The sequence below is a fragment of the Triticum aestivum genome, chromosome 5A, assembly GCF_018294505.1.
Source record: "Triticum aestivum cultivar Chinese Spring chromosome 5A, IWGSC CS RefSeq v2.1, whole genome shotgun sequence".
NCBI classification, from domain to species: domain Eukaryota; kingdom Viridiplantae; phylum Streptophyta; class Magnoliopsida; order Poales; family Poaceae; genus Triticum; species Triticum aestivum.
The window spans coordinates 640,934,698-640,954,776 of NC_057806.1; the positions used below are offsets into that span (position 1 = coordinate 640,934,698).

General features: G+C 43.9%; 1 protein-coding gene across 2 annotated transcripts; it reads left to right on the forward strand.

Moving 5' to 3' along the window:
* Nucleotides 1-10,356: 10,356 nt before the first annotated feature.
* On the forward strand, nt 10,357-17,203 carry LOC123105549 (40S ribosomal protein S2-3). Of its 2 annotated transcripts, none has more exons than XM_044527633.1 (2): nt 10,357-11,101; nt 16,831-17,203. In XM_044527633.1, exons 1-2 carry the CDS (start codon nt 10,436-10,438, stop codon nt 16,990-16,992), a joined length of 828 nt encoding a protein of 275 aa, XP_044383568.1. In that variant the 5' UTR covers nt 10,357-10,435; the 3' UTR covers nt 16,993-17,203. The 2 variants fall into 2 exon arrangements, with proteins under 2 accessions (XP_044383568.1, XP_044383567.1); XM_044527632.1 differs by lacking the exon at nt 16,831-17,203 and adding an exon at nt 11,755-12,109.
* The last annotated feature ends 2,876 nt before the right edge of the window (nt 17,204-20,079 follow it).

Genomic DNA, 20,079 nt, shown 5'->3' on the forward strand with positions numbered 1-20,079 from the left:
CAGTAAGAGCCATCAGCATTCATTTTCCTTACGAATCCAACACCCTCTTTCCTCGGGTTTCGGTTCAGAATCTGCTTTTTGAGGACATCACATAGTGTCTGATGCCCTTTAAGACTTTTGTACATCCCTGTTTCAAGCAATGTCTTCAACCTAGCATTCTCATCAGCAATAGCAGTGGTATCCTCAGCAGAGGGGTTAGTTACCACATCAACAGTTGAAGATATTGCAACAGTAGTAGCAGTAGAACATTCAGCAACAGAAGTAGCATTACCACGCTCAATGCATTTAAGACATGGTGGTTCAAATCCTTCCTGAGCGGAACTGATCTGTTTGGCGCGAAGTGACTCGTTTTCCTTTTGAAGATCTTCATGAGCCGCTCTCAATTTCTCAAGATCTTGCTTCCTTTGAAGATAATCATAGGAAAGCTTTTCATGAGTTGTTGAGAGAGTTTCATGACGACTTTCAAGTTCCTGATACTTAACGTGAAGATTTTTTATGTCTTCAATTAAGGATTCAGATCGAGTCATTTCAGCACCTAACAGATCATCGCTTCTGTCTAACAGTTTTTGAATATGTTCCATAGCTTTCTGTTGTTCAGTTGCAATTTTAGCAAGTGTTTTGTAGCTGGGTTTTGAACCACAATCAGAGTCATCGTCACTAGATGTTTGATAGTGAGTAGTGCGTGTGTTTACCTTGGCACCGCGTGCCATGAAGCAGTAGGTAGAAGCGGAGTAGTCCTTGTCATTTGCATCGGTGTCGGTGATGAAGTCATTGTCTTTAGTGTTGAAGATGGACTTGGCAACGTATGCTGTAGCCAGACTTGCGACGCCTGAATCGGACTCCTCCTCAGACTCCACCTCCGCCTCCTCAGAAGCGGACTCCTCCTCTGAATCCATTTCCTTGCCAACAAACACACGTGCCTTGCCAGATGAGCTCTTCTTGTGTGATGAAGACTTTGAGGAAGACTTGGAAGAAGACTTTGAGTATTTCTTCTTCTTCTTGTCGTCAGAGTCATATTCCTTGCTCTTCTTCTTCTTTTTGTTCTCATTGTCCCACTGTGGACACTCAGAGATGAAGTGGCCAGGTTTCTTGCACTTGTGACATGTTTTCTTCTTGTAGTCGTGAGCAGAAGCTTCATCATTCCTTGAGCTTGATCGGGAAGACTTTCTGAAACCTTTCTTCTTGGTGAATTTTTGGAACTTCTTCACAAGCATAGCAAGTTCCCTTCCAATGTCTTCAGGATCATCCGAACTGCTGTCAGATTCTTCTTCAGATGAAGAGACAGCTTTTGCCTTCAAGGCACGAGTTCGCCCATAGTTTGGACCGTAGATATCTCTTTTTTCAGAAAGCTGAAACTCATGTGTGTTGAGCCTCTCAAGTATGTCAGACGGATCGAGTGTCTTGAAATAAGGACGTTCTTGAATCATCAGGGCTAGGGTGTCAAACGAACTATCGAGTGATCTCAGTAGTGTCTTGACGACTTCATGTTTGGTGATCTCAATAGCGCCGAGGGCTTGAAGCTCATTTGTGATGTCAGTGAGTCGGTCAAATGTGAGTTGGACATTCTCATTGTCATTTCGCTTGAAGCGGTTGAAGAGGTTGCGAAGGACACTGATTCTCTGATCTCTCTAGGTTGAGACGCCTTCATTGACCTTGGAGAGCCAGTCCCAGACCAGCTTAGATGTTTCCAAAGCACTCACACGGCCATACTGTCCTTTGGTCAGATGACCATAGATGATATTCTTGGCAGTAGAGTCCAGTTGAACGAACTTCTTGACATCAGCAGTAGTGACACATTCTCCAGCCTTGGGAACGCCGTTCTTGATGACATACCATAGGTCGACGTCAATGGCTTCAAGATGCATGCGCATCTTATTCTTCCAGTAGGGATATTCAGTTCCATCAAAGACGGGGCACGCAGCGGAGACTCTAATTATCCCTGCAGTCGACATAGCTAAAACTCCAGGTGGTTAAACCAAATCACACAAAACAAGGGAGCACCTTGCCCTGATACCAATTGAAAGTGCGTTATATCGACTAGAGGGGGGGTGAATAGGCGATTTTTATGAAAGTCTTCAAAACGTGGAAGTTATGAAGACAAGCGATAGAAATAAACCTATTACCCTGCAGCGGAAGGTAGACTACACTAGGCAAGCCATAGTCAAGTATTCAATAGAGTGAAAGCACAATGACTAATAGCAGCAATGTAGTAAGGATCAGGTAGGAAGATATTGTGAAGCCACACAGAACACGCAGTCACTCAGTGAAGACAAAAGATAGTGCGAACATACAATGACTTCACAAGGAGTAACAGTAAGTAAAGGGAAGGGAAGATGAAACCAGTGACTCGCTGCAGACAATGATTTGTTGGACCAGTTCTAGTTGCTGTGACAACTGTACGTCTGGTTAGGGTAGCTAGGTATTTAAACCTTAGGACACACAGTCCCGGACACCCAGTCCTGAACACGCAGCTCAGGACACCCAGTCCTCACCGTATTCCCCTTGAGCTAAGGTCACACAGACCTCGCCCAATCACTCTGGTAAGTCTTCAAGGTAGACTCCCAAACCTTCACAGACTTCGTTCACCGGCAATCCACAATGTCTCTTGGATGCTCAGAACGCGACGCCTAACCGGCTGGAGGATGCACAGTCCTCAAGTGTAATAAGTCTTCAGATCACACAGACAAGAAGACTTAAGTGATGCCTAATTCTCTTTGGCTCTGGGTGGTTAGGGCTTTATCCTCGCAAGGAATTCTCTCTCAAAGGCTTCGAGGTGGGTTGCTCTCAAACGACAAAAGCCGTACTCTAAATCATAGCAGCCAACCATTTATGGTCGTAGGGGGTGGGCTATTTATAGCCACTTGGCAACCCGACCTGATTTGTCCGAAATGACCCTGGGTCACTAAGGAACTGACACGTGTTCCAACGGTCAGATTTCAAACTCACACGGCAACTTTACTTGGGCTTCAAGCAAAGTTGACTTGCCCGACTCTGGACAAGATTCGCTCTCAAAGTCTTCACTCGAAGACATATGTTTTGTTTAAGCATCACTTCAGTCATTCTGTCTGGTTCTCTTGGACCCCACTTAACAGTACGGTGGTCCCTATGACTCAACACAGAAGAAAGAGAACTACGAAAGATCTAAGTCTTCGAGCTCCATAGGCTTCATGTGGTGTCTTCTCTTGTCATAGTCTTCAATGTGAATATCTTCATATACCACCTTTGACTTCAATGTCTTCATACATTTTTAGGGGTCATCTCTGGTAGGAAAACTGAATCAATGAGGGACTTCTACCTGTGTTATCCTGCAATTCTCACAAACACATTAGTCCCTCAACTAGGTTTGTCGTCAATACTCCAAAACCAACTAGGGGTGGCACTAGATGCATTTACAGCATCGGCTTTGAACTTAGCCATTAAGGCGTAATAATTAGAACAGCTAGCTACTGCACCAGGCGGCAAGAGCTCCATGAGGCATCTGTTGCACGTTGTTGATAAGTAAGCAACACCGGATGTTGTAGCCACCGGCTCTTGCGTGGACGAAGGCAGGCTTGGCGGCCGGAGGGAGCGACACCTGCGTGCCCGACAAGTTGATCGAGGAGGTGGAGGTCGGAGGCGGCATCGGCGGAAGGAAGAAAGACGATACTTTGACAGGGACAGATGGGAAGAAATGAGAGCCTTTCGATGAGATTAAACGGTGGATTGTGCAAGTAACTGTACCGATGCAGTAATGACATGACTGTAGAGGAGCCGAACCCGCGGATTTGCGGACTAGAATCTGCCTTCAACTCCCTCATATTGTCCCAAGATTTGTACTTCTCACCCCTTCTGAAATCACCATAAAACCGAGGGAACCTCCATACTACTTTAGAGTCCTCTACCTTTGCATCAATGTAATTAGCATGCGAAAAGAGTTGGGATATTTTTACCTCTTTTCCACATTAAAAGAGCACCTCCTTACTTCCATTACTGCAATCTCTGATAAAGACATCACCTTGGGGTTGTTTATTTGTTGGACGTCTAATAAAGTGTGATCTGTTAGGTCATTCCCCAAACCCTAACAGTTCCAAACAAGGTCTCTCATTGTTTTGGGCAGCGCTCCTCGAACGAGCCCGCCAAATCAGAAGTTGTTTCACCTCCAGTACTACTAATCGCTACCCCGTTTGAACCATTTTGCTTTTTCTTGTTGCATTATCCCAAGGAGTACCTAACGGGCAGGTGCTTTTTCCCGACCATCAAATTGATCAACCAACCATGTGACATTTGAATTTTTCTCCACATGAACTAAAGTACCTTCACGCGCTGGTAGTGATAATTGAGATTGGATCCCCGGCTCTCCTCCAGAATTGGAATCAGCTGCCATTCATTTTCCAAGCACAATAGCATCATTCATTCTCACATCTTGGCTCTCATGTCCAGTTTTCCCCTTCGCCTACAATCTATCCATTCCCCCTACAGTACCATCATTCTGGAACATACTATTGAAATGCCAACTAGTAGCAGGGTAGTTCTCTTTCATGCCCCCATTGCCTCGGCCTGAACTGACAAAGCCTCTGCTTCTCCCTCTACCAAATCCTGCAGCTCCATGCATGCCTCACCTAGTCCCTTGGTCACAGCCATATCGTGCACGACCTCTATCACGGCCTTTGTCTGCTAAGATAAAGTCACCCCATTCAAATTTTGATTCGCCATGCTCTCCACTGCCACATTCTTGATGCCAATGACCAAGTAAATCACAATTTGCACAAACACATGGGATCTTTTCATATTTCACTTGATACCATTCCTTCTCACCACCCTTGGTGATCGTCACAAATTGAGTGTTTTTCTGATCTACTTTTATCTTAACCCGTAGCCTAACGAATTCCTCAATAAACCCTGCTAGTAGTTTTGAACTTCCATAATCTCACCAAAGTGGTTTGCACATATCTATAATGATCCGATCATGCAAGAAGTTGTCTGGGAGCTTGTGAACTTGCGCCCAAACAACATTTTTTCTTGAAGACTACCGCTCTAGGGTTACGGAACCCATCGTAGTCCTCTAGCAGTGAAGAACCATGGACCCATCACCATTGCCTTGTTCCAGTCGCCTAGACGAACTGCACCACGAATAGGTTATCATCAATGTGCCTCCAGACCACATCTTTAGCGGGGTTCCATGCGCGATCTCATGTACCCAAACAAAGCGCTAGTGTTGAACCCTCTAGTAGTATGAACCCATGTGATGGCCAAGCACTTAGCCTGCTCAGGTGGATCGGCGTCCTAGTAGTTCCATCATCAAGTCCTTCTGAGTTCCTCTGGGTTCGCCCATCTCTGCCATGACTTTGGCTTTGCATCACAGACTATTCTCCCAAGTTGGACCTCACGAGGATGCGCAGTAGTCGCCGGAGAAACTCTAGGCATCGACTGGTGTCGTTAGAGGATAGAAAAATCCTAGCTTGGGATAGAGGAAAGAAAGCTTTTAGGTAAATTAATCTCTGAACTTCATTTTGATTAAGTGACACAATCCCTTTTTCCCTGCAATAAAACCGAATTATTTACTAACACATCAGCATGAAAAATCTATTCCTAACAAAAATAAAAATAGAAAATATTTACCAAAATTTTGACCAACCAGTTTTTTCTTTTGAGGAACTTTTGACCAACCAGATATTCACCACGAGAAAGTTGGACTAAAAAAGCGAGTTGGACTAGAAACAACCATGTGGATGTGCGTTTCAGCCCGTTTGAACTGCCAGCCATTCCGCCTTAAAACCTCAAAATAAACTCGTCAAGCCCATTCTGCATACGACCCAACCCACTCCACCCACTGCAGAAACCCTAGCTGCAACCTCCCGCATGGGTGATCCTAATCGGCGGCTTCGACGCCCATTTGTGTTTCTAGCGCCTACTATGGATTTTGTGGGCTCGGTCTTGTAGGACCAAGGTAGCTCCGATCGGTTGGTTCCGTTATCTGTTTTGCTGACTGTTTCGATCAATCGTTTGTTCGGTTTGGCTTGGATTTTTATGTGGGAAATTCTTTTTCTCTCATTAGTTGTTTCCTTTCCTGTTTCAATCGATTTGATGTTTATAATAGTACGTATAAGAATTTAGTCTCACTACAAGAAACCAAAAGGAAGAAAAAAACTAAACAAGTAGAAGAAGACTAGAAGAACCAGTTGCATCTAAGCAACCCACTCGATGGCTATTTGTTTCTTTTGTTTGATCATTCCCTTGTATTACTGTTTGTTTGCTAGTATACAATTTTGCTAGATTAGTTCCTATTTCTTACCAGTGGTTGAATAATTCGAAAAACACTCAAAAAAGTAGGACGTGCTGTGAGTCAATTTGATTGTTTCTGTGATATATTTTTCTCAAGTTACTGCTTAATAAAATTATTACAAAAAGGAAAAAAAATACTTGAGTGGACTTGAAAAAGAAGGCTAATTTCTCAAGTTACTACTTACTAAAATTATTACAAAACAAAGGGAAAAATCACTTGAGTGGACTTGAAAAAGAAGGCTAGTTTCTCAAGTTACTGCTTAATAAAAATTTTACAAAACAAGGAAAAATACTTGAGTGGACTTGAAAAGAAGGCTAGTAGAACTACAAAACAAATTGTACAACATGATCTGGTAATATTTCAAGTGAGTTAGAGATAAAAAAAATATCTGAATAATAATCTTTCAAGTGAATTATTGATCTTCTTTTCTTGCTTTCTGGTAATAAAAGAATAATTGCTTATATTTTTTTATAAATTAACACTCTGAAAAAGGATAAAAGATTCGCCAAACGTAATTAGTTTTGAATATATTGAATACCTAGGTTATTGTTTTCCCCAAAAAAATATTGCAAGTATGAAGGATTTCACTTGAAGAGCTTGTCTCCCCGTGAAAAAGAAAACACAAAAACGTTTGGTTTATTATTTTGAGTTATAGAATAAAAGATTCAAAATAGATTGCAAAAAAAATGATTGATTTCATTGGAAAGGAGAGAACTTAATATGTCTTTGTAAGAATGACTTCACAATTGGTAGTCGAGTCGGTTGTGACTCTAAGTAGCAGTCTCATATAGGAAAATGTATCTAAGCATGTGTAAATTAGCCAGCAAAAAATGGGATTTGAGTACATACTCTGAGTGTGTATAAATCAGCATGCAAATTTCGATGAACTAAATTTTAAATTCTAGGGCATATTTTATATTTAAATTTAATGAAATAAATTGGAATTTGGTGAGCTAAATTTGAACTAGGTGACTAAATGAATATGGTGAACTAAATCAATTCGGTGAGTAAATTAGATTTAGGTGACTTAAATTTGAATTCAATGAGCTAAATTTGATTTCAGTGAACTAAAATTGAACTAAATAAAAATTATAGGAATTAAATTAAAATCTATTCACCTAAATTTGATTGGGTGATATTGTATCAGGTGGACTAAATTTGAATTTGATTATCTCAATTTGATAAAAAAATTGAATTAGGTGAAATAGTTTAAATTGGGGGAACTAAATTCAAATTCAATGAACTAAATTTGAGTTAGGTGAACTAAAGTTGAATACGCTAGACTAAATTTGAATTGGGTAAACCAAATTTGTGTTTGGTGAACTAAAAATGTAAATTTGGTGAATGAAATTTGATTTACATGAACTAAATTTGAACTCGGTGAACTAAATTTGAACTAGGTGAACAAAATTTGATTAGGTGAGAAAAAAATGATTTAGGTCAAATAAATTTGAACTGGGTGAACTAAATATGAATTTAGAGAATTAAATTTGAATTACGTAATTGAAATTTAATATAGGTGAAATAAATTTCAATTTGATGAACTATGTTTGAATATGGCGACTTAAATTTGAATTGGGTGAACTAAAAGTGAATTTCAATTCTGAGTACTGGATTTGAATTACAGGAACTAAACTTGAATTTGGTGAACTAAATTTGAATTCAATGAAACTATATTAGAACTGGGTGGATTAAATTTCAATTTGTTGGACTAAATTTCGAATTGGGTGAACTAAATTGGATTTATGTGAGCTTTATTTGAATTATTTGAACTAAACTTCAATCCCGTGGGCTAATTTTAAATTAGGTGAAGAAAATTTGATTCAAATAAACTGAACTTGAATTCAATGAACTAAATTTGAATTTAATGAGCTAAAATTGAATTTGGTGAACTAGATATGAATTAAGTGAACTTAATTTGAATTTCGTAAACGAAATTTGATTTAGGTGAACAAAATTTTGCCTCAGCTAGTCTGGAATCTTGAATCCTCTGCGTTTAGAAAATGAACACGTCAGATAAGTGGAAGTAATTATCCTAACCACGGCAAACAATATGACAACTAATTAATGATATCATACCATAGCAGGAGAAAGCCTCTTATATGTACTAGCCACATGAATCTCCCCCAGCATACCTCCTAACATATCAAGCTTCATTAAAACAAAACAAGAAAAATATATAAGATACAATAAACTCACGCTCCATAGAACATTTCCACAAGATACTTCAAATGCTAGATCATTAGGTTGAACAATAGAATTAAACACATAATAAGAATAAATTAACTCTCAAAAAAAGGAAGTTCACAAAAGAGATATAGAGAACTATAGATTCTGAAGATCAATTAGTAATTGTACACAAACTCTGCCAAAACTTGTTGGGGGAGGAATTCACTCAGGAGCACAACTTCCAGATTTGCGAATAGAAACAAATATGTTTGGAACAATCAAATGATGTTTGAAGGAATGGTGGTCAGAAGTAATCCTAGATTACTTTTTCAAGCCACCTTGTGTTTATTACAGAAGATACTGCTACCTCAAAACTCTTGAGAGTGGACTATGTGGAGCCAAGCTTTGATGCTACATATCACAATAATATATTTGCTCAGCTAAAATTGAAGGAATAATCAAGATCAAGACAAACAAGTTGAGTATGAGATCGTGATGCAAGAATCTATAGGACTAAAGAATTGTTTCCACAGTGCGCTAGATTTACATCTAAATAGTGTAAACGAGTTTATTCACTTGAAGAGTTAGTATAGTCAAAAAAGGCGCGCCTAGGCAGTAGCTTAAGCACGCCTAGGCTCTAGGTGATATCAAAACATCTATTACTTCATATGCACATACCCGCGCTTAAGTGTGCGCTTTGGCCAGAAAAGTGCAAGGCGGTGTCAAAACACACAATTAACTCCTAGCACTTTTCTTTAAGTTTGAGAGTTAGTAAGTTATACCTAAGTTTGTAACTACTTTTGAACAGAACCAGCAAAGTGAATAATTTGAGTAGAGTAATGTACTCCCTTCAGTAGGGGCAATTAGTGAAGCACATCAAAAAAGAATAAGACTAGTGCCTACTGCAAGGGTCTCTGAAATATTCGAAGTGAATTAACAAGAATACAACAATAACTTAGTCCAGTAATAGGGGAAAATGCATACATGTTGTGGGTTAAGCTTACTACTAGATGTTGCTGGGCATATATGCATTTGCTTCATGGATTCAGATACGCTGAATACTACCTGCACGAGGAAAACACTCTTGATTTTATACTGAGACTATTCACTCCAAAGTTCAAACATTTTGAAGACCAACAAACATGACAACCTTTGAAAGTTTGGATACAGTTTGAATTGGCAATTTTTTTGTCTTACCTTGTTCCAATCATGACTTAATGATTGTGCACTATCATGAGCCTCACTCTGTTTTTCTTTTGCCATAGAGAAGAAGATGATACACAAGGAAGTTGTTTCCATGATGTTATTGGGCTTCTACGTCCCTTTGCTCTTTATTCAGACAATGAATGTTGAGCATATTCATTTTCTTCCACTGCCATGTACATCCATATGAGAATTGCATTTATGATTGGGTAGACTATCCAAAGCAGGGACATCGCACAGAGTATCCTCAACCTCAGTGGCATCACTCAGATCCTGCCTTGGAGGAACGCCTAGAATAGAAGCCTGACCGGTTTTCTCTAGCTGTTGTGGTGTAACAAAATAAGAAGCTAGCACAGTGCCATCATGGTCTTGAGCTTTGCTGAATGTGTTATGTGGTTCCTGAACAAGTTCATTCCTCTCAACTAGCGGTAATTGACGATTATGAGTTACAGGCGGTCAGTTTGATGAAGCACAAAAAAAGGGTGCTCTGAAAGACATTAATAATCTAGCATAAAACAAAGGAACCTAGTAACCGGGAAAAATGACTTCATTATGTTTTTTTTTGAGAAAAAATGACTTCATTATGTGGACTCGAGTAAGCGGAAAAGAAGAAGTGGGCCGAGCCCAACGCGAGGGCCCGTGTCCACCTGCAGCGTGACCTAGCTTCAACCTCCCTCGATATAAATTACCCCCGCTCGCCCACCACTCCCATCCCTTAGCCGCCGCCACAGCCTCCAGCTCCAAACCCTCATCCCCCCCATCGGAGCTCCCCTGCCCCCAACCCCCCACCCCCACCCAGCCATGGCGGACCGCGGCGGCGAGCGTGGTGTCGGCGAGCGCGGCGGCTTCGGGCGCGGCTTCGGTCGCGGCGGGCGCGGGGACCGTGGCGGGCGCCGCGGCGGCCGCCGTGGCCCTCGCCAGGAGGAGGAGAAGTGGGTGCCCGTCACCAAGCTCGGCCGCCTCGTCAAGGAGGGCCGCTTCACCAAGATGGAGGAGATCTACCTACACTCGCTCCCCGTCAAGGAGCACCAGATCGTGGAGACGCTCTGCCCGGGGCTCAAGGACGAGGTGATGAAGATCACCCCGGTGCAGAAGCAGACCCGCGCCGGGCAGCGCACCCGCTTCAAGGCCTTCGTCGTCGTCGGCGACAGCAACGGCCACGTCGGCCTCGGCGTCAAGTGCGCCAAGGAGGTGGCCACGGCCATCCGCGGCGCCATCATCCTCGCCAAGCTCTCGATCGTGCCCGTCAGGAGGGGCTACTGGGGGAACAAGATCGGCCTGCCCCACACCGTGCCCTGCAAGGTCACCGGCAAGTGCGGCTCCGTCACCGTGCGCATGGTGCCCGCCCCCAGGGGTTCCGGAATCGTCGCCGCCCGCGTCCCCAAGAAGGTGCTGCAGTTCGCCGGGATCGATGATGTCTTCACTTCCTCGCGTGGATCCACCAAGACCCTTGGCAACTTCGTCAAGGTATAAACTTCCCCTGCCTTTATCCGTACTCTGCCATGTTCCCGTCATACTGCAACGTTAGTGTCAGTACATAATGTTCATTCCCTTGTGTGTGCATGATTTGGAATGTTTACTGCAAGTATGCTCAATCTAAACTTCTGTTTCGGAAGTGATGCCTTTCGCACCGTGTAAAATATTATTTGTATTAGATGTAATCCTGAATAATGTTGGAAGAAGGGTAGCTGATTTACACTTGATTCTGGTTTGTATTGATTAGTCTAGATTCTATTGGCCTGGAAATTGTAGTTCTACTGTACTAGCCTAAGGTTGTTGACCAAACTTTAATTTGTGCTTAATACTTCAGGTTGGTCTACAATTGATTGATTGAAAATGTGTCGCAACCTTTTGAACAGTTCAGTTCATTTTGTATTGGATGCTTTTCATGTTTTCAATCTGTACATGTAATACATTTTCGAGTTGCTCAATCCTGGCTTGTGTCCTAATACATTTTGAGTTCATGTATTATAATCATTTCGACATTTCTGGTTGAGGGTCTATTCTTGCAGAGTGATGTATCATAGTCATTTGTGGTGATGATTCTATCAGGTTGAATGTGTTATATATTTTGCATTGAATTGTTGCAAGCCTGAAGCTCACAATTCTTTTGTTTCTAGGCTACCTTTGACTGCCTGATGAAGACCTATGGATTCCTCACTCCTGACTTCTGGAGGGAGACAACCTTCACCAAGGCGCCGTACCAGGAGTTCACCGACATCTTGGCGAAGCCGACCAAGGCCCTGATGCTTGATGCACCAGCTGAGAAGATAGAAGCTTAGGATGAAGGGTTTTTACTAGCTGGGAGCTGTCTGTTGCACTTTGCTTTATTATAGTCGAGAACCAGGTGTCTTTGAATTGTGCTACTTGTGGAAGTCTCTGTTTGCTGTCAAAGTTTTGGATTATGGTGCAATGCTACTCTGTTATTGGCAATGGATGCTACATAATTATGCCAATTGCAGTGTTATTTGTCTAGATGTTTGATTTTTGGTCTGAGCTTTGTGTTGATTTTCTCCATTGCCTCCTGCTTTGTTTGTGTTGTTTTCTAAACTGTCCATTCTGGTGCAGTGTGTTTGAGCAAAGTTTGACCTGTTAACCAGTGTGGTAGTTTGGCTGGTGTGATTTCAGCAGCCTTGCCTTTTATATGTGATATTTTCTTCATCCTATTCAACTTGCTGGATATGATTTGATTAGTTTGTGATTCTAATCAGGAGGTAGCCGAGCCTTTCTAAAACCCCCCGAACCTGGGTGATCTATCTATGACCAGGATGAAGCTTGGAACACAAGTAAATTTACATGGTGGTGGTTGGCTGTGCCACGCCGTCGTTGTTGCGCCGCTGCAGGTTGATGATCTAATAACTGAATTTAGTTTTCAGACTTTTTAACTGAATTAGCCAATGTCGTTGTAGCATGCCACTCACTACTCGTACATTGTAAGGCTGGTCATAGTGGGAGTAACATAGGTAGTAACATAGATGCCACATAAGCAAAAATGATGATGTGGCAAGTAGTTAATGAGGAGAGAGGCAAATAGAGTATATTAATGTGTTACCATCACATAGCGGTTTCCAATGCATAATGAGTCTACAAAGTAATAAATGAAGGCAACTATATTACCACACCTATGACACTACCCACTATGAAGGTAGTAACATAGACTAGTAACATATGTATGTTACTAGTCTAAGTTACTCCCCACTATGACCAGCCTAATACTTAACCGAATCTAGTTTGGCGAAAGAGATTGAGCAATCCAGTTACTACTTGTTCATTTGACAAAATGTTCCATATGCTTGATTGAATGCTATGTATATAAGTGAGTGTTCTAGTAATCTACTTGTGCAACAGTGCGAGTGCAGAATTAAACAGAACCGAATTGAATTTGAGCATCTGCATACTTCTGAACTAAACTAGATGCCAAATGTTAACTGAAATTTTACTAAAGTGAATGCAAATTGTTGCCCAGAACTGAACCCCAACATAAGTGGATGGCAACTAGTGCCCATAATTCAATTGAACTGACCAGCAAATTTGCCAAAACCAGGCTTGTTTACATCCTGATTCAAGTTAAGAGTACATGATTGCCCAGAAAGAGTAGCATTTCACCAGTGATTGGTCCCTGTTCTATCTCCCTTTGAGGAATGAAACTGCAGCGATATATTACTTTTGCTTAGAGTTCTTCTGAAAATGTTCTTTGAGTGCTCTCTGAAAATGTTGTTACTTTTGCTTGCTGCTTTCCTTTTACTAGACTGCGCTGAAACAATACTAGTAGTAGTATATTGTCATAGTATACCTCCAGATTTAGGCAGAAGAAACACGGTCATTTCTGGTACTGTTCCTTGGAGTGCATTTGCTCTATACCTCAAAACATGTAAATGGTCATTGCTTATTAATTAAGGAGCTAGACTTCAGTACCATATTTTTTTTTTGAAACGAGGCAAAAGATTTGCCATTTTCATTGATTAAGAAGAAGAGAATTGCCCGGTTAATTGACGGAAAACCAGGCTAAAACCGATACAACTCAACCCACATGACATGGGCACCACCGGCCAACCTGGCCACCAACATGGGACACAAAGTTGCAAAGAAGAAAGGCACTCGCCGAGGAGCCGCAAGCGTCATCGTCATCACCGGTTGCCTTGAACGAGCGACTCCGACTTCACCATAGAGCTTCAACCTTGAAGCTAACCCGCAAACAGCTGCATAGAAGCCACGACGGCACATGCCACCGGATGGCCACACGCGCAAGCAACCGACAACTCCGACTTTGACGACGAGCCTCACCAGTGAAATATGCAGGACTTGCGCCGACCATGCCCTAAGAGCACCTCGGACACGCCGGGAAGAACCGTCTATCGAAGTCCACGCCGCGACCCGAGCTCCTCTCGACGCCATCATCGTTGCCAAACAGAAACCAGCGCCCTGCCTCAGCAAACCACACGGCAAAGATGCCGCCAACCACGGCGAAGATGCCGCCATCCACCAGTCTCCCAGTCGTAGCCGGCTCCGAGACGATGCCCCCAAGGAGGAGAAAGACGCGAAGACGCCTCCATCGCCCGAACCAGCGGATCTGAGGTTTCCCTCCGAAGCCCAAGCCGTGGGGAGGAGGAGCACACCTTCACGACGACGCTTCCAAGAAAAATCACGGCACCCTCGGGCACCGCCGTCGCCGGCTCCGAAGAAGGCCAGAGCAAAGATTTCTCCCGAAGATGCACCGACCACCCGCCACCACCGACCGCCGCCCACCCTCCACCACCTGCTGAGGCCGACCTCATTCTGGCCGCGGGATCCCACGATCCACCGCGACCAGACACGCACCATCCCCTGGCCGAAGCCGCCGTCCACCACCGCAGCACCACCATGGCTACCACCACCGCAGCGACCAAAGCCACATCGCGAAGCGCAGCATCCAGATCGATGCACCTCGCATCAGATCCAATCGGAGCTGCTCAGGCGAAGAAGCAGAGCAGCCAGCAGGCAGTCCCTCCATAGCACACCTCGCACCCTAGACAAGCCCACCCGCCACGCTCAGCCGGTCACCCCGCCCGCCGCGCGCCTTCCGCCGTCGCGCCAGGCCGGTCACCGCGCCCCACGCGCACTAGCCAGAACCGAGCCGCCGCCGGGCGCACGCACGCCGTCCACGCCCAAGCCACGCTGGAGCCCGGGCCGAGGCCGCCGCCCCGGCGTCCCTTCCGCCGTCCGCAACCGACGCCAGATGCGCGCCGCCGAGCCGTCACCCCACGGCGCCAGAGCCGCCGCTGCAGGCCGGCCACGCCTGCACACCACCAGATCCGGGCGGGAGGGCCCTGGATCCGTCGCCCCCGCCGGAGGAGAGGAGCTCCAGCCCGCCGGCGAAGGGCTCGCGACGACCATGCGCTGGCGCCGCACGAGCCAGCCACGGGCTACCCGCGCCCTGGAGAAGAAGCCCCGCCGCCGCCGCTGCCACACGGGCTTTGCCCGGCGGAGCATCCCGGCGGCGGCGAGGGGGGAGGACGACGGCGGAAGCCGCTGCCGGTGGTGGCTCGGGCCTGCCGCCCGTGTCGCTCGTGCGGAGCGACGCGGGGGCCCTTCAGAAATTCAGTACCACAAATTAGATGACACTTGATCATTCTTCTTCGAGAGAAGCAACCATAGCCCAATAGAATGACTTTAGGCTCTAGGAAATAGAATTAGTACCGGGGAAACAAGCTTCACGGTGTGTAGAAGGACCAAATAGGCATACTAGCGACTCAGGCTTTTAATTAGTCATTCTAGAATCATTGTACTTGTACCAACGCCTCCTCCTCGACCGGGACTCCATCTACTCCGTCGTCCCCTCCGCCACCTGAAGCAGGTAGCCAATCTCGCCTGTTGTTGTTATGATCTGCCTTGTTTATATTTTATCTGCAATTTACATTGATCTTGTTGCAAGAAAAACCATGGATGGAGATGATACCTAATTAAGTTAAATCCACAATATCCGTCCAACATCATACCTAATTAAGCACATGCAATATATTCTCTTTGTAATTAGAAACATACTCTCTTTGGGCCATGGTTTATCTGCAATATATTATCTTTCAGTACATTATGTGTCCATGGTGAGGAATGTTTGCTGCAAATAAGAAAATATATTTAGTTAGGAGGTGTGGAGTGAGGAGCTCCTAAGTCTCTAGAGCTCTATCCATAACCATGTTCTCTGTTCCACATTTCATCTCAATTTCCGTTGTTTTTGCATTTGTACATTTACAGTCAATATTATTCTGCTCATAATCACTTACTTTTAGTTAGCACGAACACTTGTGAACTGTCTTACACACCGGTAATGTTGGTACAGTACTAGCACAGTCCATTGGTCAACTATATGTAGTACTTAGTTGACTATTTTTTCATAAACGAGCAACATACTATTTACGACCCAGTCCTAGCGAGATACCATGCTACTGCTTCTAGTTGGTTGTGAGGTATGGAATACTGATTAATTAGATAAAAGAAGATAACATTGCAAGACTTAGTCTGGTGTTTGTCACTTCAGTGCAAGTTGAACAAAATGCTAGTAGGATCCCTGTGGTAACTTTTGTGAATACTTCACTTGCCGAAATACGAGTGTGCTTGCTGTAGCCTAAGCTTGTCGACCAAGCTTTATTTTCTTCAAATGTTTGATTGAAAATGTATTGCCTTTTTAAACAGCTCAACTCGTTTGTTATTAGAAGCTATTCATGTTTTCAATTTGTACATCTAATACATTTTAGATTTGTTCAATCCTGGCATGTGTTCTAATATACTCCCTCCGTCCGGAAATACTTGTCATCAAAATGGATGAAAATGGATGTATCTAGAACTAAAATACATCTAGATACATCAATTTCAATGACAAGTATTTTCGGACGGGGGGAGTATTTCCTGTTATTCATCTATTACAACCATTTAGACACTTCTTGTTAAGAATCTATTCTTGCAGAGTGATACCTGTGGCGTATTACAAGCATTGTAGACATTTCTTGTTGAGCACTGACTTGTTCTCTTCTCTGTTTATACTATGCATGCCATGTTCTGTTTTATTTCTCATGCTGGCAGTGGTAAAATTAACCAATTTATGAAGTTGTAGTTCTTTTCATCTGTACAGCTGACGATTCTAACTTCTATCTGGTTCAATGCATTCTTGTTTGGATTGACTAGTTGCAAACATGAGCTAATATAAATTCTTTTGTTCCCAGGCTACCTTTGACTGCCTGATGAAGACCTATGGATTCCTCACCCCTGACTTCTGGAGGGAGACAACCTTCACCAAGGCGCCATACCAGGAGTTCACCGACATCTTGGTGAAGCCGACCAAGGCCCTGATGCTTGATGCACCAGTCGAGAAGATAGAAGCTTAGGATGTCGGCGTGAAGGGTTTTCACTAGCTGGGAGCTGTCTAATGCTCTTTGCTTTATTATAGTTAAGACTTTTGAATCGTGCTGCTTCAGGATGTCTCTGTTTGCTGTCAAGTTTTGGATTGTGGTACTATGCTACTCTCTTTTATCATCAATGGATGCTACATAATTATGGCAATCGCAGTCTTATTTATCTATAGATGTTTGGCCTTTATCTATGCTTTGTGTTGTTCATGTTCTCCTCTGCCTCCTTGTTTGTTTTGTTGCTTATTCTGGTGCATTGTATTTGTGCAAAATTCGACCTGATAATGAATGATGTATGATTTCTGCTGCCACGGGCCTTTTGTATGCTGGTTTGTTTAGTTTAGCTCAGGCTGGTGCCGTGCTTATTATTCATCCGATTTGGCTTGCTGTTTTGTTTAGTTCAGACTGGTGCCGTGTCCTTGGATATAATTTGATTAGTTTGCGATTTTAATCTACCTTTAGTTATCCATTAGTGGTTGCCGAGCTTTTCTTGACAATTGCCCAACACAGAAATTTTGTTTTCTGACGCTTCTCAGGGAAGCATAAGCTTGGAGAAGGCGGTTTCGGAGAATGCAGGGTAAAGCTATTTGCCGCACTCTGTTCTTCTACTGAAAAAAGAACCTCTGCTTCAGGGAAACTTCCCAGACGGGCAAGAAATAGCAGTGAGGTAGTACTGGACATGGACTGGATCAGATACGCATTGAAGTGCTGGTATTGGCACAGCTCCAGCACAAGAACCTTGTTAGGTTACTGGAGGTCTGTGTACGGTGTGCGGGTTTGCCCAACTGTTGTTTCTTTTCGCCTCCTATCAATGCAAAGGTACGCACCTAGTGTATCCGCGAAAAAAGGAGGCAACATCATTCTCAGAATTGCAAGAGAATAATGTATATTCACGAGTGTAAGAATAATCCACCGAGACTTGAAAGCCAACAGCATTCTGCTTGACGATGCCATGGATCCGAAGATTGAAGACTTCGGGTTAGCTAGGCTGCAAATAGGAGGCCATACTCAAACCATGACAGCTAGAGTTGTTGGAACATACAGTAGTAAGCAACTGCATACAAAAAGGCTTTCGTATATTGCAGATATCAAGACGTGTGTTTCTGTGCCTAACTGACAATCATCTGTAGCTGGTATATGGCGCCAGAGTATGCAATACACCGAAACGATGTCGCCAAAGATCGACATTTTCAGCTATGGTGTCTTGGTGCTTGATGAAATTGTAACCAAGAGGAGGAGCTGCGATTCAGATGATTGCAAGACGGACACGGTGAATCTCCTAAGTGATGTATGGACTTGTTGGACCAAAGGGACGATATCGCAGATGATTGATGAATTCACTCCAAGGACACCCGCGAATCCAGGCGCTAAGATGTACTCCCTCCGTAAACTAATATAAGATTGTTTAGATTACTATTTTAGTGATCTAAATGCTCTTATATTAGTTTACAGAGGGAATATGTAACTATGTATCCACATTGGGTTTCTGTGCCTGTGCGTCCAAGCAGACCCTCACGACAGGCCTGACATCCCATCCATCATCTTCATGTTGAACAGGGATGACATGGAGCTTCAGCCACCAGCACAACCTGCATTCTTCTTCGGGGAAGACTCAAACTCACCTTCTCCGCCTACGTGTACAATACAACCCATCTTGGGTGATCTTTGAAAACACCACTGAATGGGCTCACAACTACTGACGCAAAAGAAAAAAACCACATAAATTCTATTAGGCACACCGCTGCATGGAAGAGTGAGGTTAGATAGACGATGTGAAGGGTTAATCGATCCTGTGTAGGTGCAGGTGCTAAAATTCACTCTGTTTTTCATGTGAGCACATTAGATCGCCCAGATTCGCCCCGATGGCGCATTGAACCAGGTATGGTCTTGCAAGCAAGGAAAATTACGACGAATAATGAACCAATCACTAAGGCTCTGTTTGGTTTATCGTCTCCGTTTTAAATACCCCTACCTCCGCCCGTCGTTTTGCTTTCCGGCCGAAAATAGCTCTTGGTCAGTAAGTTACACCTGTAAATAAATTACACCTGTATTCAAATACATCGATACCAAGCGCGCCCTAAGTCCGAGAGGGGCATGGTTAGTGCTCCACTTCCCCGAACACTGAAGAAATACGATTGGGATGACAATTCGATCAATGATCCGCAGGCTCTCCTTGATCTACCTGCTGTTTACTGCAGTTATTAGGCTAGTATATGAAAGGCTCTATTGTAGCCGCCCGGGTCCATCGTGCTGAAGTACCCAAATTATGTACAAACATGTACCCCAACAGAGCGGCACCAGACCACAGGTTCAGTGCGCCCAGGGTGTAAGCGTAGCCTGAGTCGATGAGCCGCCTGTGCATTAGAGCATCTCCAACAGGCGCGTAACCACACGGCGCGCTAAAACCTTTTTACAACGCGGAAATAGCGATTTTTTTTGCACGCGGTAGGGCGCTGACTTCAGCTGCCGCTGCAAAATATGGTGCGTGCGAGCAGCTCCAGCAGGCGCGCTAACTTACAGTGCGCGAGCAGCCGGCGTTTGCAAATAAAGATTTACATGTCCATTTTGACAATATGATGATGTTTCAAACATTAAACAAATATGCAAAATAAAGACATAGCATAGTTCAATTGCACGACACATCAACAATCATGCCACATCATCATCCAACCAAGTTCAAAATCATCCAACCAAGTTCATGACACATAAAAGTTCAAACAAACAAATGGCACATCAACAATCATGACACATTATCATCGTCCTCCTCTTCATCCGAAGACGATTCTTCCTCCTCCTCTTCATTGTCGCGCGCCGCATCGTCATTGGAAGCTCGGATTGTGTCCGCAAGATATCCAACGGCATCATGCGAAGGTATGTGAAACATGCGTCCATCCATGTCACCCGGAGGTGTTCTCATGCCTCCCATATGGAAGACCCAAAACTCATGCCTCCCATGCCTCCCATGGTAGCTCCGGAGCCACCCATGCCCCCCAAGGTAGCTCCGAAGCCACCCATGCCTCCTGTAGGTGCTCCCATGCCTCCCATGCCAGCTCCCATGCCTCCCAT

What these genes read in the sequence shown, in the direction of transcription:
- LOC123105549 (XM_044527633.1), top strand. Translation starts at nt 10,436, where the DNA reads ATGGCGGACCGCGGCGGCGAGCGTGGTGTCGGCGAGCGCGGCGGCTTC. An exon ending in CCCTTGGCAACTTCGTCAAG is followed by an intron (nt 11,102 to 16,830) that starts GTATAAACTTCC and finishes TTTTGTTCCCAG; the next exon opens with GCTACCTTTGACTGCCTGAT.